Source organism: Aotus nancymaae, unplaced genomic scaffold (assembly GCF_030222135.1).
Source record: "Aotus nancymaae isolate 86718 unplaced genomic scaffold, 86718_ANA_hifiasm-v0.15.2.pri h1tg000057l, whole genome shotgun sequence".
NCBI lineage: Eukaryota > Metazoa > Chordata > Mammalia > Primates > Aotidae > Aotus > Aotus nancymaae.
The window spans coordinates 25,948,823-25,975,008 of record NW_026988471.1 but is presented as its reverse complement, the minus strand read 5'-3'; the positions used below and the strand labels follow the sequence as shown (position 1 = coordinate 25,975,008).

The following is a 26,186-nucleotide window of genomic DNA, read 5'->3' as shown; positions in this document are numbered from 1 at the left end:
AGGAGATGGCCAACTGTAAGCCAGGGCCATATTTTGTGCTAGAAATAGTGCAAAATTATATGCTTTTGGAGATCTGTAATGCAAGTTCTCTTCAAAATCCTGAGTCCCTCTAGCCTTGGAGACGAGTAACAAACTTTACTTTGTGGCTTCAGGGTCCCACACCACCACATCGGCATCGGCTCCAGGGATGATGCGGCCCTTGCGGGGATATAGGTTCAGAAGCTTAGCAGCGTTGGAGCTGGTAACAGCCACAAAACGGTTCTCGTCCATCTTTCCTCCAACCTGAAATGTTGCAGAAAGTGTCAAGTCAGCCAGGCTCTGGGGCTGGGCCTCAAACCCTTGGTCACCTTTGATGCTGGCCTGTGGACTTTGGGATTAGGTGGTCAGGATAGTGGTCATAAGGGGACAAGGCCGTGACTGCCATCTTAGATGAGCCAGTCTGCATGGCTGGGGTCCAGGTGCTCACTTATTCCTTTCTCCCTTTATCCAGCAACTTTGGTGAGTGGCCCTGGTTCCATTCAGGCTGCCTGCCAGGGGCAAATCTACCTCCTGTTTGTAAAACCAGCTCTGCTCATGTGCCCATACAGAGGAATCAGGAGTCTCCCTTCATCTACTAAGGGTTATATTTTCAAAGGGTTATACATGCTCTAGAAAAACATCTTATTGCCCCACCCATGAGAGTACTATGGACTCTCTTCAAGGGGATTTCCTGAGCCATCTTCCTGGCTTTCCATGAGCTTAGTCTTGAGGACTTCAAATCTCTTTGGGGCTCATACTATTTTGAATCTAATCTGAGATAGATCAAGACCAAAAATACTTATTCTTCACGTGCAGAACAGGTGGTATTCAAATGAAATCCCAGTTCTTACCTTTTTTGAAAGCAATTAGACAAAATATATCAAATCAAGAGCCTTAAAAATGTTCACATCCCTTGGCCTAAAAATCCACTTCTAGGAAGGTGTCTTAAGAAAATAATCAGAAATAATAATCAGAAATGCTGACACACATTTATGAAGAAAGAGGTTCTCCACAGCATTATTTGTAACTACAAAAATTAGAAACAGCCGAAAATCCCAAACATTAGGGAAAGATTAAAGTATGGTATATATGGTACTTTCATTGGAGAAAATATTATTCAGCCATGAAAAATGATGTTTTTAAATAATTTTTACTGATATAGGGAGATACTCAGGGTATACCATTATATGAAGAAAAAAAATTCTGGTTAGTATAGTCATTGGTGAAAGAAAAAAATATGAAGCCAGTTATTAAAATGATGTGTATCTGGGTGTGGTGGCTCACACCTATAATCGCAGCACTTAGGGAGGCAGAGGCGGAAAGACAGCTTGAGCCCAGGAGTTCAAGACCTGCCTGAGCAACAGCGTAAAAAAGGAAATAAAAATAATGTATAGTACATGCACAGAACTAGAAATACACTAAAATGTTAACAGTAGTTTAATTTCTAGGCCTGAAATTAAGGGGATTTTTTTTCTTATACTTTTCTGTATTTTCAAAATTTCCATAATAGGTCTTACTACCTTTCTAATCGGGGGGAAAGACCTTTTGTGTTTTGTTTTTGAGTGAAACAAACACCTGGGATTGAACTAGTCCTTCTAAGAACATTCTTTGACAGGATCTGAGGAGTGAAAACTCTTATTAGGATTAGAGCAGGGGATGAAGCAGGGATTAGAGTGGGGATCAGGGCGGGGCGGGGCTCTAGGAAACTTACCACTCCTCTCTCCCAGATGACGCTCATGCGGTCCTGCACGCCACTCACTCCATGTGGGATCTTGGTGAAGTCTTCCTTGCCCATAGCTTTCTGCTTTGTGGTGAAAGGCCGGTGATCTGATGCCACAATGTTCAGAGTGTCACTGGGTAGAGAAAAGGAGGTGACCAGTAAGGGGAGGGGAGGGGAGGTGAAGACCCTAGAGGGTGGGGATAGATACAGGGAAAATCCTCAGCATGGGAACCAGGCAAAGCTGACTCCAATTTCAGCTCTGCCGCTTAGGCCACGTCGCCTCTCATGAATTACTTCATTTATGTGAACCTCAGTTGACTCATCTACAGAATGAGTGTGGCACAGTCTGTCTGTGTCACAGGAGACTTCAGTGAGAACCTTGGGATGGCAAGGTTTAAGAGTTAAGATAGTGAGTAGAGAAAAGCTGAACTCAAGAGTTTAGCTGAAGTGAGATGCTGGAGGTGGTTTTACTATCATGGAATTGTATGCCAGTTCCCCCTCATCAGCTCTCTAACCCCCAGCTGCTGGCAACAAACATTCAAAAGTTCAATGTTAAGCTTTGCTGAATAACCTGGACTCACAGCCTTCCTTGGATGTGGGGATTCTAATGGCACAGAAGGGAAGGAGGGATGAGGTAGAGGTCTGACTTAATAGACCGAGAGTGCTATTCAAGTCAATCAGCTCTTCCCCAGTGCCGTTCATGACTACAGCAGAAACATATTAAGGCAGTCCTCAGAAACATATTAAGGCGATTCTCAGGCCAGGTGCTCACCCCTATAATCCCAGCATTTTGGGAGGCTGAGGTGGGTGGATCACTGGAGGCCAGGAGTTCGAGACCAGCCTGGGCAACATGGTGAAACCCCGTCTCACCTTAGCCTCTAGAGTAGCTGGGATTACAGGCACTTGCCACTACACCTGGCTAAATACAAAGAAATTAGCCGGGTGTAGTGGCAGGTGCCTGTAATCCCAGCTACTCCAGAGGCTAAGGTGAGAAAATAGTTTGAACCCGGGAGATGGAGGCTGCAGTGAGCCAAGATCGCACCACTGTACTCCAGCCTGGGTGATAGAGGGAGACTGAAAAGAAGAAAAAAAGCCATCCTCCATCCAAGGCTGTGGGTGGCTCAGGCACAGGCAGGCTCTTGAGGGGCTCCTGGGCCAGAGAAGACTCAGGGAAGAACAGGGAGAGGGCTCATGGCAGCAGATCCTCTGCCTGATGAGGGAGGCAGGCAGCCGGCTCGAATTCAGAGAGCTCTGCAGGCCGAGGACTCAGAGGCAGTGAGGGGCAGAAGACAGAGAATGCCCCCCCAAGCCAGGCCAGGACAATCTCAGGAGGAAATGCCCTTGTGGGGCAGGGAAGGCCTGGCTGGGAAGGGGGGTCAGGAGGGAGAGGGGGATGACTGCTGGGACCATACTGCGGGGGCCCTGAAGGTCAGCAGCAAGGGTCCCATTGTTTTCTGTAGGAGGCCCCAGAGCCTGGTGAGTGCCCATGCGCCATCTAAGATGCCCACTCCAGAAGACTCTGGGGGCAGAATGCATTATCTGACTTGATGAGGAAGCATATTGTTTTTTTTTCTTTTTTTTTTTTTTGAGACGGAGTCTTGCTCTGTTGCTCAGGCTGGAGTGGAGTGGCATGATCTCGGCTCACTGCAACCTCTGCCTCCTGGGTTCAAGTGATTCTCCTGCCTCAGCCTCCTGAGTAGCTGGGATTATAGGTGTGTGCCACCACACCTGGCTAATTTTTATATTTTTAGTAAAGACGGAGTTTCACCATATTGGCCAGGCTGGTGTCGAGCTCCTGACCTTGTGATCCACCTGCCTTAGCCTCCCAAAGTGCTGGGATTACAGGCATGAGCCACCACGCCTGGCCAGGAAGCATATTCTTAAGGCTTTCACACGATGGCCAGTCAGCTGCATAGGGCTGTCTCCACGGGGGACCTGGCAAGGCTCATTAGTCTCAGCTCCTGCCAAATGACTAATGTGTTTGACCAAACCCGAGGTGAAGATGCCTCGGCTCTTTCTGTGCAGTAGGTTGGGGCTTCCCTGGGCCAAAGAGGCTGCTCTGGCACTTGCAGAGACTCTTTGCAAGAGACTCTCCTGCAGAACCCTGAGGCTTCCCACACTCTCTGGCCCTGCAGAAGCCCCCACAGATGAATGGAATCTTTAGGGTTTCCTTTCTCCTGAGAGGCCCTCTGGATACCTGAGCAGGGCTCAGGGCAGAAGATGCACATTGCGGTCATGGAGGGCAGGTCAGGGACCGTAAGAGCAACAGGCTCAACTCCTACTCTTTAACCAGCTCAAGTCTTCCTGAGCACCCAGCTTTCTGAAAAGGTGCCTACACAAAGGTGCCCACTAAGCAGCTGTGAATGGTGGTAGTGACATTCTAGGAGGCCCTCTGAGCTCTCTCAGCGCTGCCCTGAATCTGAGAGATAGGAAGCCCCCATCCAAACCATTTACACTTTAAAACATGACTGGCTTTGCAAGTACTTTAAAATTTTATATAATCAAATGAAAAAATTTCTGGTCCCTTTAAGAAGCCAGAATTTAGGCCAGGAGCAGTGGCTCATGCCTGTAATCCCAGCTCTTCGGGAGGCTGAGGTGGGTGGATCAGTTGAGGTCAGGAGTTTGACCTGGGCAACATGATGAAAAAATACAAAAAATACAAAAATTAGGCTGGGCACAGTGGTGCAGGGTTGCTCATGCCAGTAATCCCAGCACTTTGGGACGCTGTACTCCAGCCTGGGGGACAGAGTGAGACCCTGTCTCAAAGAACAAACAAACAAACAAACAAACAAAACATTAGCCAGGTATGGTGATGCACACTTGTAGTCCCAGCTACTCAGGAGGCTGAGGTGGGAGGTTGTACCACTGCATTCTAGCCTGGGTGACAGAGCTAGACCCTGTCTAAAAAAAAAAAAAAAAAAAAGCAGCCAGGTTTTAAATAAAGGATAAGTCATTCCATCTATAGATTGCACTTTTTATTCCTATATAGCCTGACAAATCACAAATCACATCCTAAATAAATAATTATGAAGCAGCTCATATTTTCCTATGGGAATACTAATTGGTATCTGGGTTTTCTATCAAGTATTTTGCATCATATAAGTTATAACCAATGATGTGTTACAAAAGTGAAATTATAGTCATCATAAATTTCTATCAATAATTAAAATATTAAAATTATGCCCCAAATCCTATAAAGCAGAACCCATTTACAATATGCACTGATTAAAAAGGGATTCAGACTATTCTCACAACATATAAAACTACATTTCTACTTAAATAAATAGAATTAATTTAAATAATTAAAATACATTTGACAAAGTAGGCTAGATATAAAAACTTAAATTACTCAAATATACTTATTCCCCCCAGTCTATTTGAATTTGTGTGGGTTTGGGTGCTGTAATTTGGGTGGGTTGAGGCACTTATTATCTTTTTTGTTCTTTCAGTAAATTTGCTTGTAGCAAGCAGGGGTGTTTCAAAAGACTCTTGACCTTGGAACCAAGCCGACATTATTATAGTAGATTCTTGGTAATTGTTTTATTGTATTGCAGATGATGAAAAGGAGGCTGATTCTTCTCAAAACAAGCATTTTTTTTTTGCACTTTTGTTGTACATGCTGGAGTACAGTGGCATGATCTCAGCTCACTGCAGCCTCCGCTCCCGGGTTCAAGCGATTCTCCTGCCTCAGCCTCCTGAGTAACTGGGATTACAGGCTTGAGCCACCCCACTACACCCAGCTAATTTTTGTAGTTTTAGTGGAGACGGGGTTTCTCCATGTTGGCCAGGCTAGTCTTGAACTCCTGACCTCAGGTAATACACCTACTTCAGCCTCCCAAAGTGCTGGGATTATAGGTGTGAGCCACCACGCCCAAAAGCATTTTTTAAGAGTAAGAGCTGATCTAGCATTTCTCTCTTCATCTTTACCCTCCAAATTGATTTACCTCTTTAAGAGCTGCTGCGCCTGGCACCTACCAAAGCTATGGGACAAAATATAATGACTGTCCCCATGCCATGGTGCATACTGCCCTCCGCAGAGGCCACCTTCGCCCATGCCCTATTGATGGCACTCCACTCACATTGGCAAAGCCCTGCACCCCACACCTCTCTTTAGGTTGTGAACATAATGGGATGGGAGTTTTCCAGTGGTTGGCAACCAGGACTGAAAGCTAAGGACATGGATGAGACAAGCACCTTGTTGTCTAAGAGAGCCACTTTCAGTGGAGCCAGTCACTACCCTCCACTGTCCCTGCACCGCCCTAGAAGAGGCGTATCCCCGCCCTCCAGGTCTAGAAAGTGGCTCAGAGGGAGACTGAGAGGTTGGCAGGATAGAGAGTCCTGGCTTTCCCTCCCCTCCTCTTGCCTGGGTTGAGTGGGGCTTCCATACCCTCTCCCCACCAGTCCACCCCAAAGACAAGGAGGGCATATTTCAAGAGGTTCATTTGTGGAGAGCAGAGCTGAGAGCAGTGGGCATCTGCCTGGGCTGTGAGCTGTGGACCTGCCTCTAAGCCTCTGGGTTGGGGACAGCCTGCCCTTCCACCATAGGGAGCAAAAAGGCCGTGTGGACTTCCTCTGGGCCCCAGACACTGTAGAAAGTGGCCAGGCTTAAGTTGCCTTGTGGGGGTCCTCATTCACAGAAGCACTGCTAGTGCTGCAAGCTGGGAGAGATGTATGCTTGGGTATGGAGAAGAATCCCATCACCTTCTGTCCTAATCCTCTTACCCCAACCCAAGCTGAGCTGGGGATCTGGAGGGAGGGAGATGAGTCTTAAACTGGATGGAACTTTAATATCCAAAAGTGAAGAGGAAGCAACATCTTCTCCCCAGGTTTTTTTTTTTTTTTTTTTGAGATGGAGTCTTGCTCTGTCATTGGACAGGCTGGAATGCAGTAGCGAGATCTTGGCTCACTGCAACCTCCACCTCCTGGGTTCAAGCGATTCTCCTGCCTCAGCCTCCCAAGTAGATGGAATTACAGGTGCACATTACCACACCCAGCAAATTTTTTGTATTTTTAGTAGAGACGTGGTTTCACCACATTGGCCAGGCTGGTCTTGAACTCCTGACCTCAAGTGATCCATCCACCTCAGCCTCCCAAAGTGCTGGGATTACTGGCATGAACCACTGCACCCAGCCCCCAAAATATTAATAGGAGAGAGAAAGAAGCTGCAAGCAGTTATTGGGATAAAACAAAACCCTTTCATGATTGAGTCCCACTGAATTCAGACTGTTCATCAAATCATTTCCTTTAGATTGGGATTGAATGGGAAAAGGCAGTGTCAGAAAGAGAAGAGCTGGAAAAAGGAGATCTGGAGGGAGGGTGTTGGTGGCAGGGGAGAAGAGGGAGAAAGTACAGAAGAAAAAGGGAAAGGGGAAGAAAGGAGGGAGAAACCCACAGAAGGAGGGCTGTACAGACAAGGAGCACACGGGAGCCAATGAGAAGAGGGAGAGGTGAAGAAAAGAGACAGAAAGAATTCCTACATTCTAGGGTAAGTCACAGGCTACATTCTGCAGCTCCCCACTGGGCTTTAGAGTAAGAGATCAATGTCCTTTGAGATTCTGAATAACCACTGTTCACAGTTCTATATGTGCTCTTCACTCTTACACTTCAGAAGCTCTCACTCCACATAAAGCGGTCATAAAATCCCAATAGGATGGCAATTATCCGACGGGCTTGGAGAAGGTAAGAAAAGCATAATCATCCTATGGGCATGGTGAAATCAAACCTAGCTCAGATTTGTTTCCTGGAGCCTCTATGACGTCTCCCTAAAGATGTATACATCCCCACAATGTGCTGCTGAAATGCCTTACTTGGCCAGCAGGCTCATGAGGTAGGTGGAGGTGTTGGTGTCCAGTCTCAGGGGAGGCACCGTGACGTAGGCGGCCGCGTGGGACCAGTCCTGGTGGTAGTAGTGTAAGCCTGTCAGCGTGGCATGTGCGGTGGTGGTCTCTGCCAGCACAACCTTCCCTGGAAGAAGAAAGGTCAGAACCATCACCAGGAAGCCACCAAACCCAAGCAACCGCTGGGTGTGCCTCTCATTTTACAGGTGAAGGAGCTGAGGTCAGAGACAGGAAGAGACCTACCCAAGCTCACAGGGCTTTTGAGAGCACAGCTAGGTTCAAGCCCAGAGAGCTTCCCTATTCTCCTGCTGACCTAGGCAAGACAGAGGGACATGGGCACTGAGGCCTGGCAGCACCAAATGGCACTTTGAGGAGTCTGGTTTGCCCAGAGCACCACTGTGTGCAGGGTGCTGTTGGCAAATGGAGCTTGACAGTGGGTGAACAGTCACGCAGGGCTGCGAATGCCATGCTAAGGAGCAGTCTAGACTTTTCTGGACAGGCGGGTGCTGTGAGCAGCTTCAAGAATTTGGTTTGGGGTAGGCTCCATAGTAGGGCCGGAGGACAGGGAGACAGGAGGTGGGAGTACAGTCACCAGGCTGGGACGACCATCTAGGTGAGACCCTCCAAGGAGCTTCAGTTGAGGGGAGAGGCAGGCAGCAGGATCTAGAGGATGAATCAATTGAAGGCTGGGATGCCCTTGCTTCTGATCTAAATCCCCAGGTCTGTGACTGTGACTTAGTTTCTCCTGCTGCCAGGCCCTCACCAGCACCGGGAGCGGGGCTGGACTCCAAGCATCTGCAAGCCTTTAGGTAATGCCAGGCGATCCGCAACAGAAACCATCCAAGTGCCCCTTGAGGCTCATACACAGGGTTCTGGGAGGCTAGAAAGGGAAGCTGGGCCCACACACTGTTCCTTCTTTAGGGACTTCCCAAACACCTCCTGAAATGCCTTCTGAAACTGGTCCAGGATTTTATGTTAGTTGCCAAGGCAACGGCTAGTAAAATCTATGAGGCCAAAAAGACACTAATTAATGAGTGGGTTTAAAACTTGGAAAATTTTACCAGACCCAGGAGAAGTGACAGACACTTCCACAAAGCTGTTATGCATACAAATTTGCACAAGAAAAAGCTCACGTTCTAGCGGACTAAAGCCAGGCTAGTGCAGGGCGGCTCTGAGGAAGACGGTGGCAGATGAAAGCGAAGGGCTGGCTCAGGTCCTGGTCTCAGGAGTGCACACGGCTGATGGGCCCTGTCCGTCTCCAGTCCCTCCACATGACTTGCTCCATCCAGCCAAGCCTACGGACTCACCTTGCATCTTAGCAGCTGCGATAACATCACCAGCTGAGATGCTGGACACGTTGACCAGGTAGATCGGACAGTGAGTCTAAACACAAGAAACAGTGGGAAGTAGGGAGGGAGGGTTGACCCATAAACTTTACAAGCATCAGAATAACCCCGGCAAAGTCAGTCCTGGCACCAGCACCTCCCCCTGCGTCACTAAGCCCACCCTCAAGGTGACAGTCCTTAAGCGGGGAATGCAGGCCAACTCAGGGCGCAGCTGCAGGAACTGCATGATGGTAGTGAGGAGGGGGCAGAGAACAGCCTCCAGCACCAGAGCCCACCTGGAAGCCCAGCCTGTGAAGTTCAAGACCGTCAAGTCTGAACCTCACATTTTCTCCCATCCGACAACCATGACTGCAATTTAAGAGGGGGGCTCTTTTTCCTATTTTAATTTCCTGTTCATAAACGTGATGATCTAGAGTTAGTTGTGTACTCTATATAAAATTACGATGCCTTCTGTCTGAAGGCTGCTTATCAGTAGACAGAATGCACCGTGGAGATGAAGAAAATACAAGAGGGTGAGGGTTTAGAGTCTAGGCAAGAGAAGGCTGATCTCGCGAACAGACACCGGGACTGTAATACTGGTTAGCTTTTTCTCTACTAAGCTGTACAACCACAGTCCACAGCTTAACCTCTCTGAGCGCATGCTTGAGCTAAAAGGCAAGGAACTGCCTTTTTGTTGTTCAGGTCTGTCCTTATTCAGGGGTGAGTTCCATCAGGAAGTAATTGATAAAATAACTATTGTCATGACAATAAAATAATGTTCTTGTCCTGCTGCCAGAGCTCTAAAGTGCAATTGGGAAATTCTGTTTCCCCAGACATTATTCTGATTCTCTTTGCTTATCACATTAGGAGGATGTAGAGTTTAGGAGCTGGCCTGAGTTTACACGTGAGCAATGAGCTGAGCTTCAGCAGGCTTGGTGGGGTGGAGTGGAAAGCTGGTGGTGAGAAGGGTGAATGCAAGGATAGTGGGAGTGACAGCGCTCAGTCAGCAAACAGTTCTGGGGTCCTGTGGGTCAGACATGGCGCTGGCTCCCAGAGCAGAATGGGGCTGCTCTGTAGAGGTTGGTTTCTAATCCCAGAGTGGAGATTGGGCAACTTACCCTGTTTGCAATGGTGATAACACGATGAGTGGCTTCAGCTTCCAGCTGTTAGAAACAAAAGACAGGAGGAAACTAAACTTCACCATCTCCTCCAAGCATACCCACACTACACCCTCCCCTCGTGGAGCAACTGCACCCACAGGGGTTGGCTCGGGGCAAAGGCCAGGCAGAGGTACCAAACCACCTTGGCTCACAGTGAGGGAGAATCCTAGGTCTTAGAATACCAGGCCTGTCTTTGCTGGATGCTACTTGGGGCTTAATTAAAAGGCAAGGAAACAAAATTAAATAAACAAAAACCCAGGGTCACATCTCTTCCTGTTTTCTGGTGTATTCTCTTCATAGCCACCTCAGAACTGCAGCAAAGGAGAATAGTGGCTGATTTGACTCCAGAAATTAGTCTAGATCAGGGTTTCTGCGCATGGTACTATTGGCATTTGAGTTGTATAATTCATAATTGAGTTGTATAATTCATTTTTTTTTTTTTTTTTGAGATAGGGTCTCACTCTGTCTCCCAGGCTGGAGTGCAGTGGCATGATCACCGCCCACTGCAGCCTTTACCTCTAGGGCTCAAGCAATCCTCCCACCTCAGTCTCCTGAGTAGCTGGGACTATAGGCATGGACTACCATGCCTGGCTAATTGTAAAAATTTTTTGTAGAGATGGGGGTATCTTTCTTTATTGCCCAGGCTGGTCACAAACTCCTGGGCTCAAACAATCCTCTTGCCATATCCTCCCAGTGCTAGGATTATAGTCGTGAGCCACTGCACCCAGCCATGTTGCGTAATTTTTTATGGTCAGGGTGTCTGTGCATCGCAGAATGTTTAGCAGCATCCCTGGGCTCTACTCACTAGATGCCAGTAGCCTCCCCCCAGAACCCCAGGTTGGGACAAGCAAAAATATCTCTAGACATTGCCAAATGTCACCTGGGGAGCAACATCTTCCCTGGCATAGACCCAGGACCCCCCCACCACCTTTAAGCAATAGGTAATGGTAGTGATAATTATTGCTATTATGACCCCTAAAGCCAAAGTCTTGTTCTTTCCCTTGAATTAAGTAACAAAGAAAGTCTAATGTGTATGTGTCCACCCCCTACTCACTACTGTTCTCACAGGCATACCCTCCATGTTTCCGTCAAATCTGGGATGTGTTTCTCTACCAATTCAGAAGTGCCAAACAGGACCTATATTGAAGGGCTCTGAGAGACAGGCACAGATCAGGGCAGTGAGGGGGACTCCTCAGGGGACCCACTGTGGGCCATCTTGGTTTCTGGGTAATGGTAGTACCACCACATCCTGTGTCCTGCTCCTTGTCCCTCAAGGCCCCCCGACCCAATCCCTCATGGATATCCAACCACCCACATGCATTTTAGGCTTTGAAGAAATAAGAGGTTTTTCCCCCTCCCCCAAAATAGTAGAGAATGTGTGAACAGGCTAATAGGACAGGAAAGCATTATTCATCTAATGTGGTCCCTCCAGAGCAGAATTCTTCAGCAGGGGGACTGTAGGGGATTTGTGTCAATACCATGCAAAACCGTGTGCAGGGATAAAGCCAGAGGGCAGGAGGAAAACAGAGCTTTGAATGACCATCTCAGCAGGTAATTAGGGGGAGGAGCATGGACTTGTATGTTTCTGCTGGAAAGGGTCCAAAGTGGCAGTCCCCAACCTTTTTGGCACCAGGGACCGGTTTCGTGGAAGACAATTTTTCCATGGACCAGGGTGGGGCAGGGGTGGCGAGGAGTAGGGAGGGATGGTTTCAGGATGAAACTGTTCCACCTCAGGGCCAGCGTGGTGGCTCATGCCTGTAATCCCAGCACTTTGGGAGGCCGAGGTGGGTGGATCACTTGAGGTCAGGAGTTCAAAACTAGCCTGACCAACATGGTAAAACCCCATCTCTACTAAAAATGCAAAATTAGCCAGTCGTGGTGGTACATGCCTGTATAATTCCAGCTACTTGGGAGGCTGAGGCAGGAGAATCTCTTGAACCTGAGAGGTGGAGGTTGCAGTGAGTTGAGATCGTGACACTGCACTCCAGCCTGGGCAACAGATCATCAAGCACTAAATTCTCATTTAAGGAGCCCGCAACCTAGATCCCTCACGTGCGCAGTTCACAATAGGTTTCACACTCCTATGAGAATCTAAGGCCACTGCTGGTTGGACAGGAGGCAGAGTTCAGGGGGGTCTCAGCTTGCCTGATGCTCACCTCCTGCTGTGCAGTCCTGTACCTTTTCATGACCCGAGGTTTGGGGGCCCCTGGTCCAAAGTATTCCTCAGATGCTCAAAGGAATCTCATCCCCTAAAGGCAGAGTTTATAGTTTGAAATTTCTTTCTTTCTTTTTTTTTTTTTTTGAGATGGAGTTTTGCTCTTACTGACCAGGCTGGAGTGCAATGGTGTGATCTTGGCTCACCACAATCTCTACCTCCTGGATGCAAGCAATTTTCCTGCCTCAGCCTCCCGAGTAGCTGGGATTATAGGAATGTGTTATCGCACCCGGCTAATTTTTTGTTGTTTTAGTAGAGACAGGGTTTAAGTGATCCGCCTGCCTTGGCCTCCCAAAGTGCTGGGATTACAGGTGTGAGCCACCAAGCTCGGCCATAGTTTGAAATTTCTTCTAACACCTGAAGGCCTTTTCAGTCTGTCTTTTGTCTCTCGATTCAGTTTTGGGCACAGCAACACCAGGTGTGCTGACATTGTCTACCCCAGATCCTTGAAATCAGAATCAAATGGGAATTTCACCCATGGAGAAAATGATGCAACACACACACATATGTATGTGTGTGTATATATATATGCATGTATGTGTGTGTGTGTAGATATATAAATATATATATATACACACACACACACACACACTCTATCATACAGGCTGGACTGCAATGGCACCCTCACAGCTCACTGCAGCCTCAACCTCCCAGACTCAGGTGATCCTCCTGCCTCAGCCTCCCGAGTAGTTAGCTGGGACTACAGGCATGCACCATCAAACCCAGCTAATTTTTTGTATTTTTAGTAGAGACGGGGTTTCACCATGTTGCTCAGGCTGGTCTTGAATTCCTGGGCTCAAGCCATCCACCCACCTCAGCCTCCCAAAGTGTTGAGATTACAGACATGAGCCTTCATGCCCTTACATGCTCGATATCTCTTCCACCCTAGAAGATTCTGTCAATCTACATAAGAGATGCTGACAAAGATCACAGGAATTGTTTCTCACCTCCTCTGGACGGCTGATCTCAATTCCTTCTGGGCCTGTGATCCCCAAATCTAGTGCCTCCTTAGCACCCTGGATAACAGCAATAGAAAGAAAATGGAGAGAATCAGATACCACATAAGAAAATATTGAATTCAAGGGACGGTGAAATATGCTAGATATAGCCTGTTTCAATAGGCTTGCTTCTTTTCTCACTTCTGCAACGTTCATCTTCTAAGGAAGGCAGAGCATGCACAGGCCCCCCCACGCAGTGGGGCTCTCCTGATTCTCACTTCTTAATGACCGAACATACGTTGTTCTCTTAAAAATACAGTTAAGTATTATAACTAGCAACAGGCCTGGGACACCAAAGATAAGCACTCTTTCAAACTCAGAATTCCCTCTCTGGAAATCGAGACAAATCTCTAGCTTCTAGCAACTCCTAGGCTAGCCCTTACCCCAAGACCTAGGAGAGTGCACAGAGGCTCATCTTTCCTGGGGCCATGAGTAGATCTCTTTAATGTCTCAGATCCTCTGAAGAGGCCAAGTGGAAAGCGGATTCTTACTTATTCTGTATGTCAAATCTCATTAAAAATATGTCTGAGAGATGCTCCAAATTCTCTGCTATAATGAAATTTAAATCTCACATCATTAGAATTAAGACATCATCACCTAAGACTTAGAAGCCTTTCTGAACCATAAAAAGAGATTTGTTTTTTTTACAGACAGTAGTACAGTTTGGGTTTTCTGACCAAGATCTGACAGCTGGAGTGTCCACACCTCATACTTTTACAACTGATTTTGTCTGAATCCTGTGGGATCAGTGATAGGTGGTCAGGAATCCCCTGAGGACTGTCTCCATTGGTGTCCCTCCATCCAACATTCTTGGCTGCAGACTTGCCTCGGCCACAAGCTCCCCGTTTTCAGCATGGACGCGGGCGATCGCCCCAATGTCCTTGCAAGCGTGCAACACTTGGTACAGCTCACTGTCTCGAAGCATGTACAGGTCCTTGTAGGTCATGAACATCTGGAACGAGTTGACACCCTTCTCCCTCACCAGTGTCTCCATTTCTGCTTTCACCTGGAGAGCAAGTGCAAAGGCAATGTTGCGTGAGGGTAGACACCCAAAAGGGGGACTGGCAGGCGCTGGCCCAGCATGGGGAGATGTGGGGCCTGCCCCAGCTCAGGCTGTCGGTCAGCCTCCCGCCCACCTCTCTATCTCGGTCTCCTCCCACCCCACAGGCTGCTGTGAGGTCACCTGAGCAGATGGATGTGGAAGTACTGTGAAAATTGTCAACATGACACCATTTAGGAGCCATATTGTGACCTTTATAGGCATATTTCTCTCGTCACCTAGGCCTGTCCTGTGTGTCTGTCTTCAAACCAGCCTTAATGGTAAACATAGGAATAATGATTTTGAGTCCTGTGGCCTGTTCCCTGGCGTTACAAAGAAGGCACGCTAACACTAAAAATCCAGAGGCCCTGGGAAAACTGAATTGAGGAACAAAGTCAAACGTGAACAGAGTTATGAGAATTAGGATATTCCTAACAACATTATTTGTACTAGGAAAAACATGGAAGCAATATTGGCCTGACAACAGGAAAATAAGTTTGTTCATCCACTTGGTAGAATATTAAGCAGCCATTACATTGCTAGTCATGAAGATTTCCCAGCAAAATAGAAAATGCTAACACCTATGCAAAATAGTTACTCAGTGAAAGCATGGATGAAAAAAACTGGAAAGAAAGAAGTTTAACGACAGCGATCATGTTGGGGTTTTTGAATTATGTGCTTCTTTTCTATTTTTAACATCTATAAGAAGAAACATTTATTCGATTATTGTAAAACAGAATTTTTAACTCCTGATGTATGAGTCACCGTAAGCTCTGGGAAATTAGGGAGGGTTGGCCTGGCTTCTGTGCTGCTGGGAACCTGAGCAGACCCTCTATTCCAGGCCAGCTCCAGGGGAAGTAGAGAGTGGCTTGGAGGTAGAGGCCCCTCACCCAGGAGGATGTCCAAAAAGGATACCCCCATTTGAGATAAGAAATGGCTGACATTCAGCGTGATCTGTACTTTTGGCCTAGTACTGGGAGGAGTGGTCTTCATGCTCTGAGGGTTGGGGAGTTCCAAGGTCTTCGGTAAGTGCCAGGTCAGAAATAATGAAGAAACCAGGTGAGCCCCCAACTCAAGGCTAAGACCCGAGGGCAGAAATATAGTGAGGCTTTAGATTATCATCTCAGAAGGGTATTAGGCCCTTTACACCAGGGCCTGCAACTGAAGAACTTTGTAAAGCTGCTTTTTTTTTATGATTAAGAACAGAGTTTATTTGAGCTCAAAGCTTGAGGATGGCCACCTGGGAGCACAGATTCAAGCCGCCCTGAATATACTCTTTGATTAGCAGCAGCTACAAGTGGGTTTGTAAGGAAAAATGAAGAGGCAGTTCCTAAGTTGATAAAACTTACTAATGCTTGTTATTTTTATGATTTGGGGCACTCACCAAAGTATTGGTACATGGGGCTTAATAAGTAATTGATGAAAGAATGAATATCCAGACTGCTACCCGGGGCAAATAAGCAGAAAAGCTCCAGAAACAAAGCCAAATTGACATGCCTGTAGATCAGGAAGAGCAAGGAAGTGGGAATCCGGAGACAGGAGACAGACTCTGACCCTGGGGTCTGGGCAGGGGGAGAATAGGAAAGCCAGAAGCCAGGGGCACAGACACAAAGGAGGCAGAGAGGCTGAAGTGAGAAGGGCTCAGGGGGCGCCAGCCTCAGTCACAGACCAGGACAGCCTTGATGCAGGAGCTGGACAGTCTCAGAGCAGGAGCTGGGCCCCAGTAGGAAAAAAGCGTACCACCATCCATTCATTCAAGGCAGTACTGAGCCAGGATGGGAGCCTCAGTTCGGAGACCTCAGTGTAGTGCAGTTGACTCTCAGTTCAAATGGGATATGGGATATGACCCTCTGCACCTGAGCCCATGCTCAGGCCACTGCTCAGCAGCACTGCCCATGACCTGTCAGTGGCACCCCACATTCACATGAGACATTAAGAGCCTCGTGGTCAGAGCGAGGAAACTGCACCCCCAAGGCCTGGCCTCTGGCCTTGGCCTCCCTGTGCCTGCCAGAAAGTGGTTCATTAAGTTAGGCAGGACAGGCCCACCTGCTCCCCTATGGAATCCTAAATGTGTTTTCTTTTAGCATTGTGGGGAGCTAGGATGGTGGCAGGAGGGGTTCCCCACACAAGCAGGAAACACCGCACCCTAACCAGCCTCTCTGCCTGTAAGACGATTTGTGCCTTCTTCTGGGATCCCACCAGCACTGTTACCTTGGGTGACCACCAGGTGATCCCCACGTGGAGAGCGTAGTCACAGCAGACCTTGGGGTCGGCCAGACCCCGGCACTTCTCATAAGCGTCCACGAGGGAGGTCTCCTTGTCGGGCAGGACGTGGCCGATGATCATGGTGGTGCCTCCAACGAGTGCTGCCTAGGAAGATGGGAAAAGGCAGTCTTGTCACAGCCCTGCCTGCCCTCGAGTTGATGACATGGTGAGACATGGTCCTCACGGTCTATTGAAAGACAGGCCCTGCCTCACAAGAGGCTGTGAGGACCAAGGGCAGCGAGGTTTGGGAAACTGTAAAGAGCCGTGTGGAGGTGCAGGAGCCAGTGCGACACCTTCATCGTGACAGTGGGTCCCAAACCTGCTTGTTCCTCAGTTGGGGTTTCAGCTTGATGCGTTGGAAAAACCACATCGTGGGTCACCAGGCCTAAGGCCTATCTTCCCAATGAGGACATTCTCTCCCCAGACAATGTTTAGCCAATTGACTCTATAGATGACAGGATCAAATGTCTACATGTAATATATAACATACTATTGTATCATATAATAACATAATATTGATGGCATAATCAAATATCTGTTTATAACATTTACTTACCCATGTTTGCTTGAACCATGATATATAAAATGTTTAATTTGTATATATTGTTTTATTTTATTCTCTCAAATTTCATGAAGCAATTTTGTTCAAACATTTTGCACACATCTTCAACCTTTGTGGGTCTTTGTCTTCAGTTTTTCTAAGCACAGGAGCGTCAGTTTCATCTGTCTTGTTTGACACAGGTGTTTTTTAGATGCATGTATAATCTATCAGTGAAAACTGATCCTATTCACAACTCTGCCACTTTAAAAAGAAATTCTTAAAAAGTCTCACTTGCAACCACAGAGTGAACCCCCAGGAAAAATGACTATATCTGTACTGGAGAATCCCCCAACTTTTTAAAAGTGAATTTGATCAGGGGACTTCTGTGAACTTCCAAAACTAGCATTGATCAAAGGCTATTTCAGGCTAATGTGTTGTTCCCAAACAAAACTTAAGATAAAATTAAATTAAAATAATTGACAGTGGGCACAGTGGCTCATGCCTGTAATCCTAGCACTTTGGAAGGCTGAGGCGGGTGGATCACCTGAGGTCAAGAGTTCAAGATGAGCCTGGCCAACATGGTGAAACCATGTACAAAAATTAGCCAGGTGTGGTGGCAGGTGCCTGTAATCCCAGCTACTTGGGAGGCTGAGGTGGGAGAATCACTTGAACCTGGGAGGCGGAGTTTGCAGTGAGCCGAGATCGTGCCACTGCACTCCAGCCTGGGTGACAAGTGTGTCACTGCACTCCAGCCAGGGTGACAAGAGTTAGACTCCATCTCAAAATAAATAAAATAAAATAAAATAATTGAGAGAGAGCCCCATAACATGAGAGTCTTTGTGAGGGCTCTAATACAAAGCGACTCTTTCTGGTGAAAAATGGCTTGAGTCCTTACAGTGCTTCACTGCTCCATGTTCAACTCCCTGCTCTGCTCCCTCGTGGTTGGAATAACCCCAGCCAGGTTACTTAAGTTCTCTGAGATGCAGATTCTTTACCTACTACAATAGGGTGGCTTCCTTGTTGGGTAGTTAGTTGTGAAGGTTAAGTAAAACATCACTTATGGAACAGATTTGGTAAAGTGTTGTCCTAACATGTGTTTAGTTACTCAGAACTTAGGTGTTTGTTTTTGTTTGAGACTGGGTCTCACTCTGTTGCCAAGGCGGGAGCACAGTGGTGCAATCATAGTGCATTGCAGCCTCAAACTCCTGGGCTCAAGTGATCCTCCCGCCTTGGCCTCCTGAGTAGCCGGGACCTCAGGCACATGCCACCTTGCCTGGCTAATTGAAAAAAAAAAAAAAAATATATATATATATATATATATATATATAAATATATATATATATATATATATATATTTTAGCATTGTGGGGAGCTAGGATGGTGGCAGGAGGGGTTCCCCACACAAGCAGGAAACACCGCACCCTAACCAGCCTCTCTGCCTATAAGACTATAAAATATACATACATACATATATATATATATATATATATATATTTTTTTTTTTTTCTGTAGAAACAAGGTTTCCCTACATTGCCCAGACTGGTCTTGAACTCCTTGCCTCAAGTGATCCTCCACCTTGGCCTTGCAAAGTGCTGGGACTGCAGGCATGAGCCACTGCACCCAGCCAGAATTTAGGTGTTTATCTCCATTTTCTGTAGGGGAGAGAAAGAGCTCCATGAAATTGTCCTAATGGTTCCATGCTTCTCTATTCAGTTAAATCCTTGATCACAAATAAAAAATATTGCTGGGGAATAAGGGACTGAAAAAAAAATAGCTCAGTGGCCCAACAGCAATTAAAATGAAAACTCTCACAACCTTGATGTTCCATGATGCAGGCTGGGCCAGTGAGAATGTTCCCAGTTGTACTGGGGAGGTTGGTGGTTTCACTTCTTGCATAGCTTAAAGCAACCAACAGAGGGTGGTAGTTCTGTGGTACCTGCAGAAGCTATGACGGGGGAGGCAGAGGAACTGGGAGAGGGAGAGCCATGCAGATTGTAGCTTTACTAGCAGGATTCTATTTCTGATTTTGCTGGATTGTGCCAGGCTGATTCATCCTCACAGCAGGTGGTTGTACTCTATTTTGTCCTGAAATGCATCTCTTGCTTGTATACATACACATGGGGATGTATATTGGGGTTTTACATACTAAATTGTTTCATTTTTCTGTGGCTCTAGATTGCATTCCTTTGCACCCTCATCGTACCTTTGCAGGCTTGGATAGAAAAAGGAGAACCTGGAAACAGCACAGTGAAGATAAAAGAGCCAGGTCCTGTCCTCATAGTGTGGGTCCCAGGGCAAGAGGAGAAAAGGAGGATCATGTGCTGATTCTCTAAACACTCAAAAGATAGATCAAGCTAAAACACCATTACCAGAATATACTCTATCCTCCTAACCTCTCAAATATATCTTCATAAAGGCCAAAAGGGCCAGGCTTAAACTTAGAATCCTCAAGGTCCTTAAAATTCTGAGCTATGCTTCAGGGATAGTTGGCCTTAGCCTCAGTGCCTACCCCCAGCCCATGCCCCCAGCCCACACCCCCGATCCTGAATTGATCCTACAGCCTGCAGACCTAAGCTCTGTCCACTTCCTGCAAAATTCGGGCCTTGGGCCTTGTATGCACACATTGCTGGTTTGTCCCTCAGGAGGAGAGATGCAGGTTTCTGTAGACTCTGGAATGCTCTGGGCGTTTCTCAGGGAATTCCAGGGACCCAGAATGTAGTTTAGGAATGGGTGAGTGAGGTCTGGGTAGACACAATCCCCAGACCTAGGGGGCAGGGGTGCAAGTTGGAGGACCCGAGGAGGACCCTAGAATCCAGAGCCCTGGGAAGAGGCCCCTTTTGCCTGGGTCTAAGAACAGGAACTGAAAAGAGTTCTGGAAGGAGTTGGAAGCACAGGAGGTGGCCATGACTTTCCCACGTCTTGGTTGTAATTTAGGAGCAGCCATGTGCCTCTTGACCTGCACCTTACTTCTAAAGGGTCCCCAGAGGGTCAGGTGGCAATGGATGTGAGAGTATCTATGAGCTGGGAGGGGCATGCACATAAGTATCTGGAATAATTCTTACCGTTGTTCCCCAGGCCTCAAAACAAGAGTTTCATCAGATCAGCAAACTCTTCCCCACACCCTACTCCCCACACTGCAGGCTCGCAAGCCCACACCACACACTGATGTTCAAGGACTTGTTTCCTCTTAGGCGAGACATACATGGAGTTGGCTTTTTGAATATGTACCTTTCCGACCCACAGGATGAATGCTGACAGGTTCTGTCTTCACAGGAAAGTGATAGCACAGATGTGACAGACCTTTTTAGTGTCGTCCCCCACAAAACAGCCTCGTAGAAATCGGCAGCAGTGCACAGCCCATCCTGTTCCCGAGGCTTTTAAAAGGATGATATTTAAGAATATGTGATTGTTGAATCACATATTCAACAATGACTGTTTTTATGCAAAAAAATGGTGTTGGTTAAGTACGCTGCAGAAGATCTTTAATGGAAGTCAATAAAAATAATGTTCACGAAGGCTGTCGTAACATGGAAAAAGTTTTATGCTATCATGAGTGAACAAGGCTTGATTCAAAATGCTTAGAACTATGTTTAAACACACATACCCCACACACAAGGAAAAAAATGGAAGTTAATAGATCAAAATATTAACAATGATTTTTTGGTTTGTTTGCTTGAGACAGAGTCTTGCTCTGTTACCCAGGCTGGAGTGCAGTGGTGTGATCTCGGCTCACTGCAACCTCTGCCTCCCTGAATTCAAGCAATTCTCCTGCCTCAGCCTGCTGAATAGCTGAGATTACAGGCACTTGCCACAATGCCCAGGTAATTTTGCATTTTTAGTAGAGATGGGTTTCACCATGTTGGCCAGGCTGGTCTCGAACTCCTGACCTCAAGTGATCTGCCTGCCTTGCTTGGTCTCCCAAAGTGCTGGGGTTACGGACATGAGCCACCACTCCTGGCCAACAATGGTTATTTTTGTGATGAGATTCTGAGGAATTTATATTTTCTATTTTTCCAAAATTTAACTGAATATGAGTTTTTAATGTACACTTAAAAATAAATTTGGAGGAAGTTAAAACTGCAGTATTTAAAATTTTAGTTAGCCATGCTTAATGCGTTTAAAATATTTTGAAGTTATGAAATATTTCAGAGTAAAAATATAAATAATAAAACATATACCCACATATGCACTACTCAAACTTAACAGATGTTAACATTTTGCCATGTTTACCTCAGATGCTTTAAAAAAAAAAAGAAATATTTTTAATACAACTAACGCCCTCCAGCCTATTCCCATCCCTCTCCTCCCTGAATATGGTATACATTCTTCCCATCTATGTTTTTATGCTCTTACTATGTAAACACAGAACATTAAAAAATTTATACAAATGATATCTATCATACTGTCTATATTCTTTTGCAACTTGTTTTCATGTACTCAATATTATCTTCAAGATTTATTTATGTATATTTATTTCATTCCTTTTAATTGATTCATTGTATAAACATGCCTCTATGTATGAATGCATTTCCAAGTTCATGGTCATTTACAACTTCACACAGTACTTGAGCATTCTTCAACACATATGAGCAGAGACCACATTCCAGGTGGACACTGCCAGGAAGCAGAATTGCAGCTTTATAGAACATCCTCAACTCCAACTATTCCAGACCTGATCATGGAACAGCTGATCTCACTACAGCCTCCTTGAGCCTGGTGGCTGACCAAAACTGCCCATTTATCAACTCAAGTCCTTACTTTTAAAATATAAGCATTTCCCATTGTGTATGTGGGCATTTGTTTTTATCCTGACATCTCTCACTATTAAATTAACAAGAGATGTTTGAATTATTTGTTTAATCAAAAGACACAGCACCATTATATATATATTTGGAAGAATATGAAACATCGTTTTACTATTTCAAAGGGTCACTATTATTTTGTTTTTGGCATTTATGACATACTGCTGGGTAAAGCTGGATTTATTTGATGTTCATTTGTTCCCTAGGAAAACCCAATATATTTAATGGTAATCCATTTTATGATACAGTTTCCAGGCATACACTTGGCAAGGAGCAGGAACCTGTATGAGAACTCAGCCTGAACGTTTTGTAAATGCCATCTTTATACTTCAGAAGTTCATCAGACCACCGTGGGGGCACATGGGGGTCTCCATATTGACCAGGGACCAGCTCAGAAAGTTGGAAAGACATTTCAGATACTTGTGGCCCTTCAGATAGGATTTATTTGCTGACATCACAGTGTTGGAGAGAACAATGTGTTGGTCACTTCCAGCTTTATCAGGACAAAGACCTTTGAGGAGTCACTCTCTTATCATGTTCTACAGGACTGCCCTGCTGCTGCAATATGTTTTGCTGAATTTATTGCAGCAATTGCTCCCAGCAACCCTGCCCACAAGATTTGGTTCTCTTGCTTCAAGGCCAAGAACCACTTGGTCAGGCACAAGCTTTGTGCTCTACTATTGAGAAGGCACTTGGGCTATAGCCAATTCATGGAGTTTTTCATTGAGGAAAAGGGAGAGACTTCCTAGAGCATATTTTCATACAAATTATGGAAAAGGGGTGTATGTTTGAGGAGGTGACTAGAATCAGAAAAGCAGGATCTGCTACTACTAGGATGTATATAGATTAAGGCCAACTCAATCTTTACAGAGGGAACAACACTGCACTGAGAATCCAATAACAAGTGGATGTGCTCTGTAAACTGGTAAGCGCAATACAAACGTATGCATCTCTTAATGCTGTTGGAAAAGCTATCATTTGTTCAGATGGATCTGCCTCTCTTGGAATTGCTAAACCACTTCCTTTTCTTTTCACATTAAAATTATATTCCATCTTTTATTTACATCCTCCCGAAGTACAAGAGAAGAAAAAAAAACCAGCTTGGTAGTTTCTCTATTGCTCACAGTAACTGCCTTCACCTTCAGCGTTCTGTTGGCTACTTATTGGCCCTCTGGAAAGCTAGCTCTGAACATCACCATGGGATGTCATCAACCCCCAAAAGAAGGGTCCAACTATTTCTTTCATCAAGTGAGATGTATGGCACCTGGAACCATGCCTGGCACACAGGGAACACCTTTCCCATCCTGAATCACAAGCCTACCATCCAGGGCCAGCTCCATGGGCATGTGGCCCATGCAGCTGCACAAGGCCCTTCACTTAGAAGGGCTAGAAGGGCTCTGTGCTTTTTTCTTTTTTTGGAGACAGACTCTCGCCCAGGCTGGAGTGCAGTGGCATGATCTCAGCTACTGCAATCTCCACCTCCTGAGTTCAAGCCATTCTCGTGCCTCAGCCTCCCCTGTAGCTGGGGACTATAGGCATGTGCCACTATGCTGGCTAATTTTTTTGTATTCTTAGTAGAGACGGGATTTCATTATGTTGATCAGGCTGGTCTTGAACTCCTGACCTCAGATGATCTGCCTGCCTCGGCCTCTCAAAGTGCTGGGATTATAGGCGTGAGCCACCGTGTCTGGCTTGTTTTAATGTTCTGCCGTCACCATCTGGAAATTCTTAATAATTTTTAAAAAAGGAACCTCATATTTATTTTATTTTCTTTTTGCACCGGGCCCTGCAAATTGTGTGGCCAGTCCAGCCATTAGCTTATCACCTACCCTGGCCTGATGTAGGGGGATCAGGCTCTTAATGGCCTTACACTGGGCTTCATTGCCAACTCAGCTAATTCACACGGGTGGGGAGTTGCTGAGGACTCTTGACCCTTTCTCTGATGATCCCCTTCCAGGCAGCTTGCATGCTGACCACCACTCCATCCTCTTTGTACCAGCCCCCAACCCCACACCCAAGGCCAGCACCTTCTATCAAATACTTCTTAAGAAAACAGCCTTTTCCAGGGCATCCAAGAGACACATGACTTATTCTCCAATAAGACACATGACTTATTCTCCCCACTCTCTCTCCCCTCTGGCTACATATAGCCCTCAGGCCTTATCTTGACTGATAAATTGCAGTCTGTTGAGCTCACTCAGTTGACAGGTTTTCCCTAAATTGCGCATTTGTAATTGATTGTACCCCTAAACTTCCTTTTACTTTCCACTCCTACGTTCTGGGTCTATTGCCTTTACCACATCATCCAGGGCATGGTCCCACTTCCTGACCTTACTTTGCTCTCACTCTGAATGTTATTGTATCTAAAATTCACACTTCATTCTTTCAACTTTCTACAGAGGAAACAGGTAACATTCAATCCACAATATATTTTGAGAAAAAAAAATTTTCATACTTAATCCGCCTGCCACTTAAAGCACATTAATACTGTAGTATCCTGACAAGAATCAGACGTTCAGGCAGGCAGATCTAGATTGAAATCCCAGCTCCATCAATTGTTAGTTGTAAGATCTTCAGCAAGTTACTTAATCTGTTTGAGCTCCATTTCTCCATTTGTAAAACAGAGATAATAATACATGCCTCATGGAGTTACTATGAAAATTAAATGAGATAGGGCATATAAAGCACCTAGCCCAGTGCCTGCACATAGTAAGAGCCCAATAAATATTCATGAGGAACAAGAAGCCTAATTTGTAGGTAGCACTAATGTGCACACTACATGCCTTCTATTACGTGTATCAGATGCTCCAGAAGAAATGTGAGCAACTTAAGGAGCTTAGAGTCCAACTGGCAAACAGAAAAGGAGAAAAGTTCAGTTTTAATAGAAATGACTTCAAAATACTGAGACTAGAAGGCAATAAGAGATTGTGTTCCTCAATGCTAATGGGGATTAGCGAATGCAAAAGCAGCCCAGTGGAAGGAAAGGTCATGTTAGGATAGGAAGGCTGTGAGCAGTGGGCAGGCATGATTTGACCAGGCCAGGATGCTCCAGGGTAGGAAATGGTGTAGCAGAGTCAGGGACACAGCTGGAAGACAGAGAACAGGCTGAGGTTTGGGCTGAGGCAGGTCTGATTAGGACCAATTATGGGGACTTTGGTTAACCTGATTCCATCAGATCGGCAAAATGTGTCAACTTCTGTGGGAGGAGGTGGTAGTGATGAGGGAGTTTAGGGAGTGTGGGGTTTAGGAGCACATTTACAGAGAGGACTTGGGCCATACTCCTATCCCTGGACATGTCTATGGCCCAGGATGGGAGGCTGTTGGGGAGCTGGGATGCACCTCATCTCTGCTGTAAGCCACATGCAGCCACAGCAGGCTCTGGGGTGAGGAAGAACGTGAACATCGGACTGGGCAACATTACTCCGGCTGTAGCGTGCAAGCTCAAGGGCAGTGTTGGGATGATGATGGACCTGATGGAGGCTGGGTTGGAAGAGACATATGTGATTCATGTTTCTTGGAAGAAGCAGCAAGCTTTGATGACAGACGAGGAGGTGAAAATAAATAACGGGGGAGGTTTTGTGCCTGGGTGGCTGAAAAAATGGCATCAGGAGAGGGAAGATCAAACTTAAGGGAAAGGGAATTTTTAGACACATGGAAATAGAGCTGATTAAGGGACATTCAAATATTGATGAAAACTGCTAATAATTAACATCATCAATTAACATCATCAAGTATTTCCTGTGCTGGTTTAATTCTCCCCCAAATAGAGGCCATTATTATCCTCATTGTTCAGATGAGGAAACTGAGGGCTGATATTCTCATCTACTAGGCTGGAGGGACCTTCTTCCCATTCATTCAGGGAAGGGGTGGATAAAGATGGAGGTGATCAGAGGAAACTGGGAGGAGACCTGAGGAAGTGCAGGCCCTTTGTCCCAGACTTCTTAACAGAACAGGAAATAAAGCCAAAATCCCGGATGGAAGGTTTTGGGGGAAATCAGGAATGTTGGTCTCAGCCAAGATGAGGCTTAGGAAAACCATTTGGAAAATGCACCGCAGGGTCAACAAGACAGGCAGTAACAGGGTTTGGCTGAAGTTACCATGCTGTTGTAATGGGCCCACTCTGAACCAGGAGCTGGGGCAGAGAAAGCAGTCTGGAAGAGCTAAGGAGCTGGAAGCCCAGGGGTCAGGGATAGCTGACAAAGGGGTCCAGGCAGAAGTCCAGCACAGCCACAAAATGGGAAGGGGTCCCAGGGCATGCTGAGTTTG

At 46.2% G+C, this 26,186-nt stretch overlaps 1 protein-coding gene across 2 annotated transcripts in view; it reads right to left on the bottom strand.

Annotated features, from left to right (window-relative positions):
• DPYSL5 (dihydropyrimidinase like 5) overlaps positions 1–26,186 on the bottom strand; it is a 97,821-nt gene that overhangs the window by 7,128 nt on the left and 64,507 nt on the right. For both annotated transcript variants that reach the window (XM_012475548.3, XM_012475549.3), the window contains exons 3-10: positions 16,524–16,682; positions 14,100–14,279; positions 13,223–13,291; positions 10,019–10,063; positions 8,883–8,958; positions 7,546–7,702; positions 1,730–1,871; positions 140–282 (exon numbers count right to left, since the gene is read on the bottom strand). In XM_012475548.3, the coding sequence (XP_012330971.1) occupies positions 140–282; positions 1,730–1,871; positions 7,546–7,702; positions 8,883–8,958; positions 10,019–10,063; positions 13,223–13,291; positions 14,100–14,279; positions 16,524–16,682 (971 nt within the window). The remainder of the gene's footprint in view (positions 1–139; positions 283–1,729; positions 1,872–7,545; positions 7,703–8,882; positions 8,959–10,018; positions 10,064–13,222; positions 13,292–14,099; positions 14,280–16,523; positions 16,683–26,186) is intronic.